At 37.6% G+C, this 12,497-nt stretch overlaps 1 protein-coding gene across 1 annotated transcript; it reads left to right on the top strand.

Moving 5' to 3' along the window:
- Nucleotides 1-6,817: 6,817 nt before the first annotated feature.
- Nucleotides 6,818-7,384, top strand: LOC133548869 (transmembrane protein 229b-like). The gene has a single exon (XM_061893804.1). It carries the CDS (start codon nucleotides 6,851-6,853, stop codon nucleotides 7,382-7,384), a length of 534 nt encoding a protein of 177 aa, XP_061749788.1. The 5' UTR covers nucleotides 6,818-6,850.
- The last annotated feature ends 5,113 nt before the right edge of the window (nucleotides 7,385-12,497 follow it).

Raw genomic sequence — 12,497 nt, 5'->3', positions numbered from 1 at the left:
TCCTCATGATTTATTCTCATCAAAGTAAATTTATTCATTTGAAACAGTTTTCCTCATTTTTTCTCACAAAACTTCATTGTAAAACTAGGTTGTTTTTTCTCGTAATGGTAAAACAATTTCTCACATTAAACTTTAAATTTAGAAATGTTTTCTCATATGATTTTTTTTCCTCATAATAGAACTTTTTTTCTCATATTCAAACTTTTTGGAGGTCAACTGTTTTCTCTTGAATAACTTTTTCTCATAAAGTAAACATTTTTTTCTCATTATACTACAATTTTATTCTCTTGATTACTTTTCCTCATGTGTTTTTCTCATAACTGTTTTATCCTATTAAAATTTACAATTAAAATGTTTGTATATTCACTGTTTTTCACTCATTTTAGTATCACTTTTGTCCTCATGATTTTGTTCTCATCATTGTTAACTTTATTCTTTTGAAAACGTTTTCCTATTTTCCCTTGACAACTTTTTCCTCATAAGATGGTTTTCTCATAACTTCCAATTTACAACTTTTGTTTATTCACATTTTTCCATCTTAGTACAACTTTTTCCTCATGATTTATTCTCATCAAAGTAAATTTATTCGCTCGAAACAATTTTCCTCATTTTTTCTCACAAAACTACATTGTAAAACTGTTTTTTTTTTCATAACGGTAAAACAATTCTCACATTAAAACTTTAAATTTAGAAATGTTTTCTCATATGATTTTTTCCGCATTATAGAACAACTTTTTTTTCCTCACTCAAACTTTTTTGTGATACCATTTTTTTCCCACAAGTCAACTATTTTCTGTTGAATAACTTTCTCATAAAGTATACATTTTTTCTCATAACACTAAAAATTTTTTCTCTTGACAACTTTTTCTCATATATTTTCCTCATAACTAAATCTTTCATTAATACATGCGATCAATACACACTTTTAAATGTTTTTTGCCGACTCGGCACCTTTTTTGTCAGCATGTGATGCAGGCGTTAATCAGGAACATCACGTTTGGTCGCCATTGTGTCAAATATGAGGTCACTCTATGACATCATCACCAATGATGTCATCACTAAGCTCAAGGCCTTATGGGGTATTGTGTCCAGCTAGCGCCAGCTAGCATAGCATCTTATGTCCACATTACTCTTGGCGCTCAGCCCTTTCAGAAGTTGTCTGCTAGTTCAGGTAAGACAACACTTTTTTTGTGACTTAAAGGTTTCTGAACGACTTATCGCGAGGCACAGTGAAACGCTATTCGAAAACAACCATTTTGTTCAGTTAGCATCAAAGTGTAACAAGTTGCAAACCATTTTATTAATATTTTATCAACTTATTTTCAGGTATAGAAGTTGATTAAAAAAATGTTTACATGAGGATTGTTTGGCAGCTAGGCTAGGTAGGTAGCAACAATTGGTAAAACTGCTCACTAAGTGACATTTTTTAAAAACAAGCCAAAATGTAAAAAACAACAACGCTATGTTGAAATGTAAAAAAAAAAAAAAAAAAAGTGACCAAAAAAAAAAGTGACAAAAAAAAATCAAATAAAAAATATAAAAAAAAATCGCTAAAATAAATAAGTGTCGTACAGTTTTTGGTCGTGACGATATCCATGTATTATTTGCTTGGTGCCAAAGTCTCGATACCTAAAATAATTAAGTCAGATTTGTCCTCAATTTTGCCGTAACGATCTTGATAAATGCTGAAAATGGTCAAAATGAGAAAAATTTCAAAAATAACCCCGGGATGACTACCAGGCGACCCCTGAAGAAATAGGCAAAAACAGGCCAAAATTTGGAAAAATTACAAAAATGGTCAAAATTACAAAAATGTAAAAAAAAAAAGTGTCAGAAAATGTCAAAAATAAGTGTATTTACAGTATTCAGTAGTGACAATATCCATGTATTGTTTGCTTGGTGTCAAAGTCTTGATACCTAAAATAATTAAGTCACATTTTTTTTGTCGTTCTTTTGCCGTAACATTCTTGATAAATGCTGTAAATGGTCAAAATGGTAAAAATGTCAAAAAGAACCCCAGGACAACTCACAGGTGACCCGTGAAGAAAAAGGCGAAAGCAGGCCAAAATGTGGAAAAATGACAAAAATGGTCAAAATGACAAAAAAAAAATAATAATAAAAGTGTCAAAAAATAGATAAGCGTAAAAATGTCAAAAATAAAAACGTGTCAAATAATGTCAAAAATGGAAAAGTGTTTTACAGTATTCGGTAGTGATTATTATCCATGTATTGTTTGCTTGGTGGGCTTCACGGTGGGAGAGGGGTTAGTGCGTCTGCCTCGCAATACGAAGTTCCTGAGTAGTCGTTAGCATTGTTTATTTAGCACTCACAGAATTATGCTAATAAAGTTGCTAACCGTGCCCGGCTCAATAATCATAATAATAATAGATTTTATTTGTAAAAAGCACTTTACATTGAGCAAACAACCTCAAAGTGCTACAGTGCATTAAAAAAATCAAATAAAATGAAAAGATGATGAAATAAATAAAAAATAATAGCTAGAACTATCCATCCATCCATTTTCTACCGCTTATTCCCTGGTGCCTATCTCAGCTAAAATCGGGCGGAAGGCGGGGTACACCCTGGAAGGTTCGCCACCCCCCTCCCTGCGACCCCAAAAGGGAATAAGCGGTAGAAAATGGATGGATGGATGTTTTCTTGGTGTCAAAGTCTCGATACCCGATAAATATTGAAAATGGTCAAAATGAGAAAAAGTCAAAAGTCCCCCCGCGACTACTAACAGGCGACCCGGGAAGAGAAAGGCAAAAACGGGCCAAAATGTGAAAAAAAGGCCAAAAATGGTAAAAATGAGAAAAATGTTAAAATTAAAAGTGTCAAAAATTGTCAAAAATAAAAAAGTGTAGTAAAATATTTGGTTGTGACAATATCCATGTATTGTTTTCTTGGTCGCGGGGGGCGCTGGCGCCTATCTCAGCTACAATCGGGCGGAAGGCGGGGTACACCCTGGACAAGTCGCCACCCCCCCGCGACCACAAAAGGGAATAAGCGGTAGAAAATGGATGTTTTCTTGGTGTCAAAGTCTCAATACCCGATAAATATTGAAAATGGTCAAAATGAGAAAAAGTCAAAAATCCCCCGCGACTACTAACAGGCGACCCGGGAAGAGAAAGGCAAAAACGGGCCAAAATGTGAAAAAAAGGCCAAAAATGGTAAAAATGAGAAAAATGTTAAAATTAAAAGTGTCAAAAATTGTCAAAAATAAAAAAGTGTAGTAAAATATTTGGTTGTGACAATATCCATGTATTGTTTTCTTGGTGTCAAAGTCTCGATACCTTTGACAATTAAGTCAAAGAGGCGGTATTAGCCATAACTTTTCCCGATAAATGCCGAAAACGGTCAAAATGAAAAATAGGAAAACAAATACCCCCTGGATGACTCACAGGCACCTGGGAATAAAAAGGCAAAAACAGGGAAAAATGTGGAAAAATGCATAAACTGGTCAAAATGATAAAAATGTAAAAGTGTCATAAAATGTAAACAAAAAAAGTATGAAAAATGTTAAAAATAAACAAGTGTCAGAAAAAGCCAAATAAAAAAGTGTCAAAAATGTCATATATAAAAGTGTTAGAAAATGTCAAAAATATAACTGTGTCAAAAAATGTAAAAAAAAATAGTGTCGGGCAGTATTCGGTCGTCACGATATCCTGTTTGATTTGTGTCAAAATCTTGATACCTAAAACAATCGAATTATAGTCGTCCACCTTGTGGAAGCGGTATGAGCCGTAAGCTTTTCCGATAAATGCAGGAAATGGTCAAAATAAAAAAAATTCTAAAATCCCCAAAACAGGCAAAAACAGGTCGAGATGTGGAAAAAGACAAAAATGGTCAAAATGAGAAAAATGTCAAAAACTAAAAAGTGTCAAAAAATATCAAAAATAAAAAATTGCCAAAATAAAAAAAAGTCGTACAATATTTGGTTGTGACGATATCCATGTATTGTTTTCTTGGTGTCAAAGACTCGATACCTTTGACAATTAAGTCAAAGAGGCGGTATCAGCCGTAACTTTTCCCGATAAATGCCGAAAAAGGTTAAAATGAAAAATAGGAAAACAAATACCCCCTGGATAACTCACAGGCACCTGGGAATAAAGAGGCAAAAACAGGCCAAAATGTGGAAAAATGCCGAAAATGGTCAAAATGAGAAAATTTTTAAAATGAAAAGTGTCAAAAACTGTCAAAAATCAAAACGTGTAGTAAAATATTTGGTCGTGGCCATATCCATGTATTGTTTTCTTGGTGTCAAAGTCTCGATACCCAAAACAAAAAGTCAAAGAGGCGGTATCAGCCGTAACTTTTCCCGATAAATGCCGAAAACGGTCAAAATGGAAAAAAGGAAAACAAATACCCCCTGGATGACTCACAGGCACCTGGGAATAAAAAGGCAAAAACAGGCCTAAATGTGGAAAAATGCCGAAAATGGTCAAAATGAGAAAAATGTTAAAATGAAAAGTGTCAAAAACTGTCAAAAATCAAAACGTGTAGTAAAATATTTGGTCGTGACGATATCCATGTATTGTTTTCTTGGTGTCAAAGTCTCGATACCTAAAACAAAAAGTCAAAGAGGCGGTATCAGCCGTAACTTTTCCCGATAAATGCCGAAAACGGTCAAAATGAAAAATAGGAAAACAAATACCCCCTGGATAACTCACAGGCACCTGGGAATAAAGAGGCAAAAACAGGCCAAAATGTGGAAAAATGCCGAAAATGGTCAAAATGAGAAAAATGTTAAAATTAAAAGTGTCAAAAATTGTCAAAAATCAAAAAGTGTAGTCAAATATTTGGTCGTGACCATATCCATGTATTGTTTTCTTGGTGTCAAAGTCTCGATACCTAAAACAAAAAGTCAAAGAGGCGGTATCAGCTGTAACTTTTCCCGATAAATGCCGAAAACGGTCAAAATGAAAAATAGGAAAACAAATACCCCCTGGATGACTCACAGGCACCTGGGAATAAAAGGCAAAAACAGGGCAAAATGTGGAAAAATGTATAAACTGGTTAAAATGATAAAAATGTAAAAGTGTCATAAAATGTCAACAAAAAAGTATGAAAAATGTTAAAAATAAACAAGTGTCAGAAAAAGCCAAACAAAAAAGTGTCAAAAATGTCATATATAAGAGTGTTAGAAAATGTCAAAAATATAACTGTCAAAAAATGTAAAAAAAAATAATGTCGGGCAGTATTCGGTCGTCACGCTATACTGTTTGATTTGTGTCAAAATCTTGATACTTAAAACAATCGAATTATAGTCGTCCACCTTGTGGAAGCGGTATGAGCCGTAAGCTTTTCCGATAAATGCAGGAAATGGTCAAAGTAAAAAAAATTCTAAAATCCCCAAAACAGGCAAATACAGGTCAAGATGTGGAAAAAGACAAAAATTGTCAAAATGATAAAAATGTCAAAAACTAAAAAGTGTCAAAAAATATCAAAAATAAAAAATTGCCAAAATAAAAAAAAGTCGTACAATATTTGGTTGTGACGATATCCGTGTATTGTTTTCTTGGTGTCAAAGTCTCGATACCTTTGACAATTAAGTCAAAGAGGCGGTATCAGCCGTAACTTTTCCCGATAAATGCCGAAAAAGGTCAAAATGAAAAATAGGAAAACAAATACCCCCTGGATAACTCACAGGCACCTGGGAATAAAGAGGCAAAAACAGGCCAAAATGTGCAAAAATGCCGAAAATGGTCAAAATGAGAAAAATGTTAAAATTAAAAGTGTCAAAAATTGTCAAAAATAAAAAAGTGCAGTAAAATATTTGGTCGTGACAATATCCATGTATTGTTTGCTTGATATCCAAGTCTCGATATCTAAAACAAAAAGTCAAAGAGGGTATCAGCTGTAACTTTTCCCGATAAATGCCGAAAACGGTCAAAATGAAAAATAGGAAATTAAATACCCCCTGGATGACTCACAGGCACCTGGGAATAAAAAGGCAAAAACGGGCCAAAATGTGGAAACGTGCAGAAAATGGTCAAAATGAGAAAAATGTTAAAATGAAAAGTGTCAAAAACTGTCAAAAATCAAAACGTGTATTAAAATATTTGGTCGTGACAATATCCATGTATTGTTTTCTTGGTGTCAAAGTCTCGATACCTTTGACAAGTAAGTCAAAGAGGCGGTGCGGTATCAGCCGTAACTTTTCCCGATAAATGCCGAAAACGGTCAAAATGAAAAATAGGAAAACAAAATACCCCCTGGATGACTCACAGGCACCTGGGAATAAAAAGGCAAAAACGGGCCAAAATGTGGAAACGTGCAGAAAATGGTCAAAATGAGAAAAATTTTAAAATGAAAAGTGTCAAAAACTGTCAAAAATCAAAACGTGTATTAAAATATTTGGTCGTGACGATATCCATGTATTGTTTTCTTGGTGTCAAAGTCTCGATACCTAAAACAAGTAAGTCAAAGAGGCTGTATCAGCCGTAACTTTTCCCGATAAATGCCGAAAACCGTCAAAATGAAAAATAGGAAAACAAATACCCCCTGGATGACTCACAGGCACCTGGGAATAAAAAGGCAAAAACAGGCCAAAATGTGCAAAAATGCCGAAAATGGTGAAAATTTGAAAAATGTTAAAATTAAAACTGTTAAAAATTGTCAAAAATTAAAAAGTGTAGTAAAATATTTGGGCGTGACGATATCCATGTATTCTTTTCTTGGTGTCAAAGTCTCGATACCTTAGATAATTACGTCAAGGGCGGTATCAGCTGTAACTTTTCCCGATATATTGCCGATCTTTTTTGCCAGGGCCGTAATTTTGCGTGTTATTGTCCCATTTGGCCGGAGCGTTGAGGTTCTTTCCTCTTGCAGATCGGAGGCGTGACGAGCCATGGCGACCACGATCCTGCAGCCTCCCGTGCCGCTGATGGTGCTCTGCCGCTGGTACCTGTACGCCATCCACGGCTACTTCTGCAAGGTCATGTTCACGGCGGCGTGGGAGTTCGCCGTGCACGGCGAGTGGAAGTTCCCGGGCGTGACCAGCCTGTGGGCGCTCTTCATCTACGGCACGTGCATCCTGGCGGTGGAGCGCATGTACCTGTACCTGCGCGGGCACTGCCACGTGTTGGTGCGCTGCCTCATCTACACGCTGTGGACGTACATGTGGGAGCTGAGCACGGGGCTGCTGCTGCGCCAGTTCCACGCCTGCCCCTGGGACTACTCCGCCTTCCGCTACAACTTCCTGGGCCTGATCACGGCCGAGTACGCGCTGCCGTGCTTCTGCGCCTCCTTCATCGTGGAGCGCCTGCTCATCCGCAACACGCTGCGCCTGCGCTTCCATCTGGGCGCCGACGACGGCTGGGGGCGGAGCCACACCAGCGGCTGGATGTCCAACAATAATAACAGCTTCTTCAAATGGGAGTGAAAACTCCTGCAGGGGGCGGGGACTACCTGCGGACATCCAGGCAAACCCCGCCCCCTCACTTTTACGGCATGACAACATGGACCCTCTTCATCGTCGTCATCATCATGACCTCTGACCCCATTACTCCTCCAATCTGCACACAACTTGAAGAAAAAGGACAAAACAATCTTCCTTGCACATATTTACTCTTTTTTTTGTCACCTCAAAGTTTGTTCAAAATAAACTTTACAAAAACATTCTGCAGTGAAGTTGTCACAGGGGCATTTTTACCAGTGTGTTACATGGCCTTTCCTTTTAACAACACTCAGTAAAGGTTTAGGAACTGAGGAGACACATTTTTGAAGTGGAATTCTTTCCCATTCTTGCTTGGTGAACAGCTTAAGTTGTTCAACAGTCCAAAACAGGTCTGGACTACATGCAGGCCAGTCTAGTACCCGCACTGTTTTACTATGAAGCCACACTGTTGTAAAACCTGGCTTGGCATTGTCTTGCTGAAATAAGCAGGGGCGTCCATGATAACGTTGCTTGGATTGCAACGTACCGTCCATCCATCCATCCATTTTCTACCGCTTATTCCCTTTCGGGGTCGCGGGGGGCGCTGGCGCCTATCTCAGTTACAATCGGGCGGAAGGCGGGGTACACCCTGGACAAGTCGCCACCTCATCGCAGGGCCAACACGGATAGACAGACAACATCCACACTCACATTCACACACTAAGGCCAATTTACTGTTGCCGTATTTCTTTAAAATATGGTACGTTGCAATCCAAGCAACGTTATGGGGCGGCATAGCTCGGTTGGTAGAGCGGCCGTGCCAGCGACTTGAGGGTTGCAGGTACGATTCCCACTTCCATCCTAGTCACTACCGTTGTGTCCTTGGGCAAGACACTTTACCCACCTGCTCCCAGTGCCACCCACACTGGTTTAAATGTAACTTAGACGTTGGGTGTCACTATGTAAAAGCGCTTTGAGTCACTAGAGAAAAGCGCTATATAAATGTAATTCACTTCACAATTCACTTCACTTGGTGAACAGCTTAAGTTGTTCAACAGTCCGAGACAGGTCTGGACTACAGGCAGGCCAGTCTAGTACCCGCACTCTTTTACTATGAAGCCACGCTGTTGTAACACGTGGCTTGGCATTGTCTTGCTGAAATAAGCAGGGGCGTCCATGAAAACGTTGCTAGGATTGCAACGTACCGTATTTCTTTAAAAATATGGTACGTTGCATTCCAAGCAACGTTATGGGGCGGCATAGCTCGGTTGGTAGAGCGGCCGTGCCAGCAACTTGAGGGTTGCAGGTTCGATTCCCACTTCCATCATCCTAGTCACTGCCGTTGTGTCCTTGGGCAAGACACTTTACCCACCTGCTCCCAGTGCCACCCACACTGCTTTAAATGTAACTTAACATTGGGTGTCACTATGTAAAAGCGCTTTGAGTCACTTGAGAAAAGCGCTATATAAATGTAATTCACTTCACAATTCACTTCACTTGGTGAACAGCTTAAGTTGTTCAACAGTCCGAGACAGGTCTGGACTACAGGCAGGCCAGTCTAGTACCTGCACTCTTTTACTATGAAGCCACACTGTTGTAACACGTGGCTTGGCATTGTCTTGCTGAAATAAGCAGGGGCGTCCATGATAACGTTGCTCGGATTGCAACGTACCGTATTTCTTTAAAAATATGGTACGTTGCAATCCAAGCAATGTTATGAGGCGGCATAGCTCGGTTGGTAGAGCGTCCGTGCCAGCGACTTGAGGGTTGCAGGTTCGATTCCCACTTCCATCATCCTAGTCACTGCCGTTGTGTCCTTGGGCAAGACACTTTACCCACCTGCTCCCAGTGCCACCCACACTGCTTTAAATGTAACTTAGATATTGGGTTTCACTATGTAAAGTGCTTTGAGTCACTAGAGAAAAGCGCTATATAAATATAATTCACTTCACTTCACAAATGCCGCTGGGGCGCTAATTAATTTAAAACCTCTTCTCACTCCTGCGCTTACCAAAGGCATGGGGTAAAAGTAAGCATGCACTAATTATTTTAAAACCTCTTCTCACTCCGGCACTTGTAAAAATTTGAGTTTGATGTAAGCTTGGACCTTAAATCCCACTAAACAGCTCTTAATCATCTTCCCTTTAAGCGATTTCGAATGACCGGTATTGAAATCAGCCTCCTCCATTTTGAAAATGATGACAGGGGAAGTGTCACTCGTGACGTCACGAATTTGACCAGGTGGTAATAATAAGCATGCGCTAATTATTTTGCGAAGCGAGTTTGACCCGGCAGTAATTCAAGGAAATACGGGTTGTTTCTCCAAAACCTGTATGGACCTTTCAGCATTAATGGTGCCTTCACAAATGTGTAAGTTACCCATGCCTTGGGCACTAATACACCCCCATACCATCACAGATGCTGGCTTTTACACTTTGCGCCTAGAACAGTCCGGATGGTTCTTTTCCTCTTTGGTTTCGGAGGACACGGCATCCACAGTTTCCAAAAACAATTTGAAATGTGGACTTGTCAGACCGCAGAACACATTTCCATTTTGCCTCAGTCCATCTTCGATAAGCTCGGGCCCAGCGAAGCCGGTAGCGTTTCTGGGTGTTGTTGATAAATGGCATTGGCTTTGCATAGTAGGGATTTAAATTGCACTTACAGATGTAGCGTTCTGACAGGGGTAACTTTTTTTTGACAGTGTTCACAGTTTCTGACCGTGGTTTTCTGAAGTGTTCCTGAGCCCATGTGGTGATATCCTTTACACAGTGATGGCACTTTTTGATGCAGTACCGCCTGAGTGTTGGAAGGACACGGGCATTGCTGCCTACATGCTTTAATTTCTCCACATTTTCTGAACCTTTTGATGACATTACGGACTGTAGATTTCAACCCAATCATGGCTCTCACCAGTTTCAATTAGCCTGTTCACCTTTCGGATGTTCCAAATAAGCGTTTGATGAGCATTCCTCAACTTTATTAATTTTTTTTTTTAAGCTTTTTTTAAACATGTTGCAGGCATCAAATTCCAAATGAGCTAATATTTGCAAAGAAACGTTCATATTTGAACGTTAAGTATGTTGTCTTTGCAGTTTATTAAATTGAATATAAGTTGAAAAGGATTTGGTATTTTATGTATATTTTTTATTTTACTGTAGTGAAGCGTATTATATTTATATAGCGCTTTTCTCTAGTGACTCAAAGCGCTTTACATAGTGACACCCAATATCTAAGTGACATTTACACCAGTGTGGGTGGCACTGGGAGCAGGTGGGTAAAGTGTCTTGCCCAAGGACACAACGGCAGTGACTGGGATGGCGGAAGCGGGAATTGAACCTGCAACTCTCAAATGTACAACTTATCTATAATCACAAGTAAACTTTATTCACGAAAAAAAAATCCTCATTTTTTTTTTCTCACAAATCTACAACTTTTCTCTTAACTTTTCCCCATACTTACACATTTTTCTCATGATAATGAAAATATAAAATATTTTAAGTTTAGAAATGTTTTCTCATAACCTTTTCCTCATATTCAAACATTTTTGTAATACAATTGTCCCCCGAAAAGTCAACTGCTTCCCCTTGAATAACTTTTTCTCATGAAGTATACATTTTTTGTCACGATACTAAAATGTTATTCTCTTAAAAAGTTTTTCTCATCACCAAATGTTTTCTATTACAGCTAACGCTTAAAACATTTTCATATTGACCTTTTTTTCCCCTCATAGTAGTAATAATAATAATAGATTTCATTTGTAAAAAGCACTTTGCTTTGAGTAAACAACCTCCAAGTGCTAGCGTATTAAAAAATAAAATAAGTATAAAAAGATAATTAAAAAAAAATTAAAACTAGAACAGCCTGATAGCTAGAAATAGTATGCATATATCTAAGAAAAGGCTTTATTTTTTTATTTAAAAGAAGGGTTTTTAAGCCTTTTTTAAAAGCATCCACAGTCTGTGGTGCCCTCAGGTGGTCAGGGAGAGCATTCGACAGACCGGGAGCAGAAAGCCTGGTCCCCCATTGTTCGTAGCTTTGTCCTCAGAGGTTGGAGGAGCTTAGCCTGTCCGGAGCAGAGGTGTCTTGTGGAGGATTTGGGGGTGAGTAGTTCTTTGAGGTGGAGGGGGGGGGGGGGGGGGGCATTTCCATGGAGGCCCTGTACACCTTGTTTCTCATCGTTAACTTTTTTTTTTTAAGTTTTCCTAATTTTTTTCTCTTATTAATTTTCTCTAGACAACTTTTCCCTCATATGATGGTTTTCTCAGAATTGTTAAAACTTCCAAATGTTCAACTTTTCTATAATCATAATGATTTTCATCTTAGTACAACTTTTTACTCATGATTTACTCTCATCAAAAGTAAACTTTATTCACGAAAAAAAAAAATCCACATTTTTTTTCTCACAAAACTACAACTTTTTTCTTAACTTTTCCCCATACTTACACATTTTTCTCATGATAGTAAAAATATAAAATATTTGAAGTTTAGAAATGTTTTCTCATAACTTTTTCCTCATATTGAAACATTTTTGTTGAATTTGTTTTCCCCACAAGTCAACTGCTTTCTCTTGAATAACTTTTTCTCATAAATTATACATTTTTTTGTCATAATACTAAAATGTTATTCTCTTGAAAATTTTCTCATTTGTTTTTCTCATAACCAAATGTTTCCTATTACAACTTACACTTAAAGCTTTTGTATATTCACCTTTTTCCCTCATAACAGTACACCTTTTTTCTCATCGTTAACTTTATTTTTCAAGTTTTCTTATTGTTTTTCTCTTATTATTTTTCTCTTGACAACTTTTCCCTCATATTATGGTTTTCTCAGGATTGTATTAAAACTTCCAAATGTACAACTTTCCTATAATCACATTGTTTTTCATCTTAGTACAACTTTATACTCATGATTTACTCTCATCCAAGTAAACTTTATTCACGAAAAGAAACAAAAATCCTCATTTTTCTTCTCACAAAACTACAACTTTTCTCATGATAGTAAAAATATAGAATATTTTAATTTTAGAAATGTTTTCACATAACTTTTTCCTCATATTCAAACATTTTTGTAATGCAATTTTTCCCCACAAGTCAACTGCTTTCTTTTGAATAACTTT

Source organism: Nerophis ophidion, linkage group LG03 (assembly GCF_033978795.1).
Source record: "Nerophis ophidion isolate RoL-2023_Sa linkage group LG03, RoL_Noph_v1.0, whole genome shotgun sequence".
NCBI classification, from domain to species: domain Eukaryota; kingdom Metazoa; phylum Chordata; class Actinopteri; order Syngnathiformes; family Syngnathidae; genus Nerophis; species Nerophis ophidion.
Note: the sequence above shows the minus strand (reverse complement) of the source record. Positions and strands in the feature narration are given on the sequence as shown.

Bases quoted from the DNA above. Each gene is read 5' to 3' on its own strand.
- LOC133548869 (XM_061893804.1), top strand. From the start codon at position 6,851: ATGGCGACCACGATCCTGCAGCCTCCCGTGCCGCTGATGGTGCTCTGC.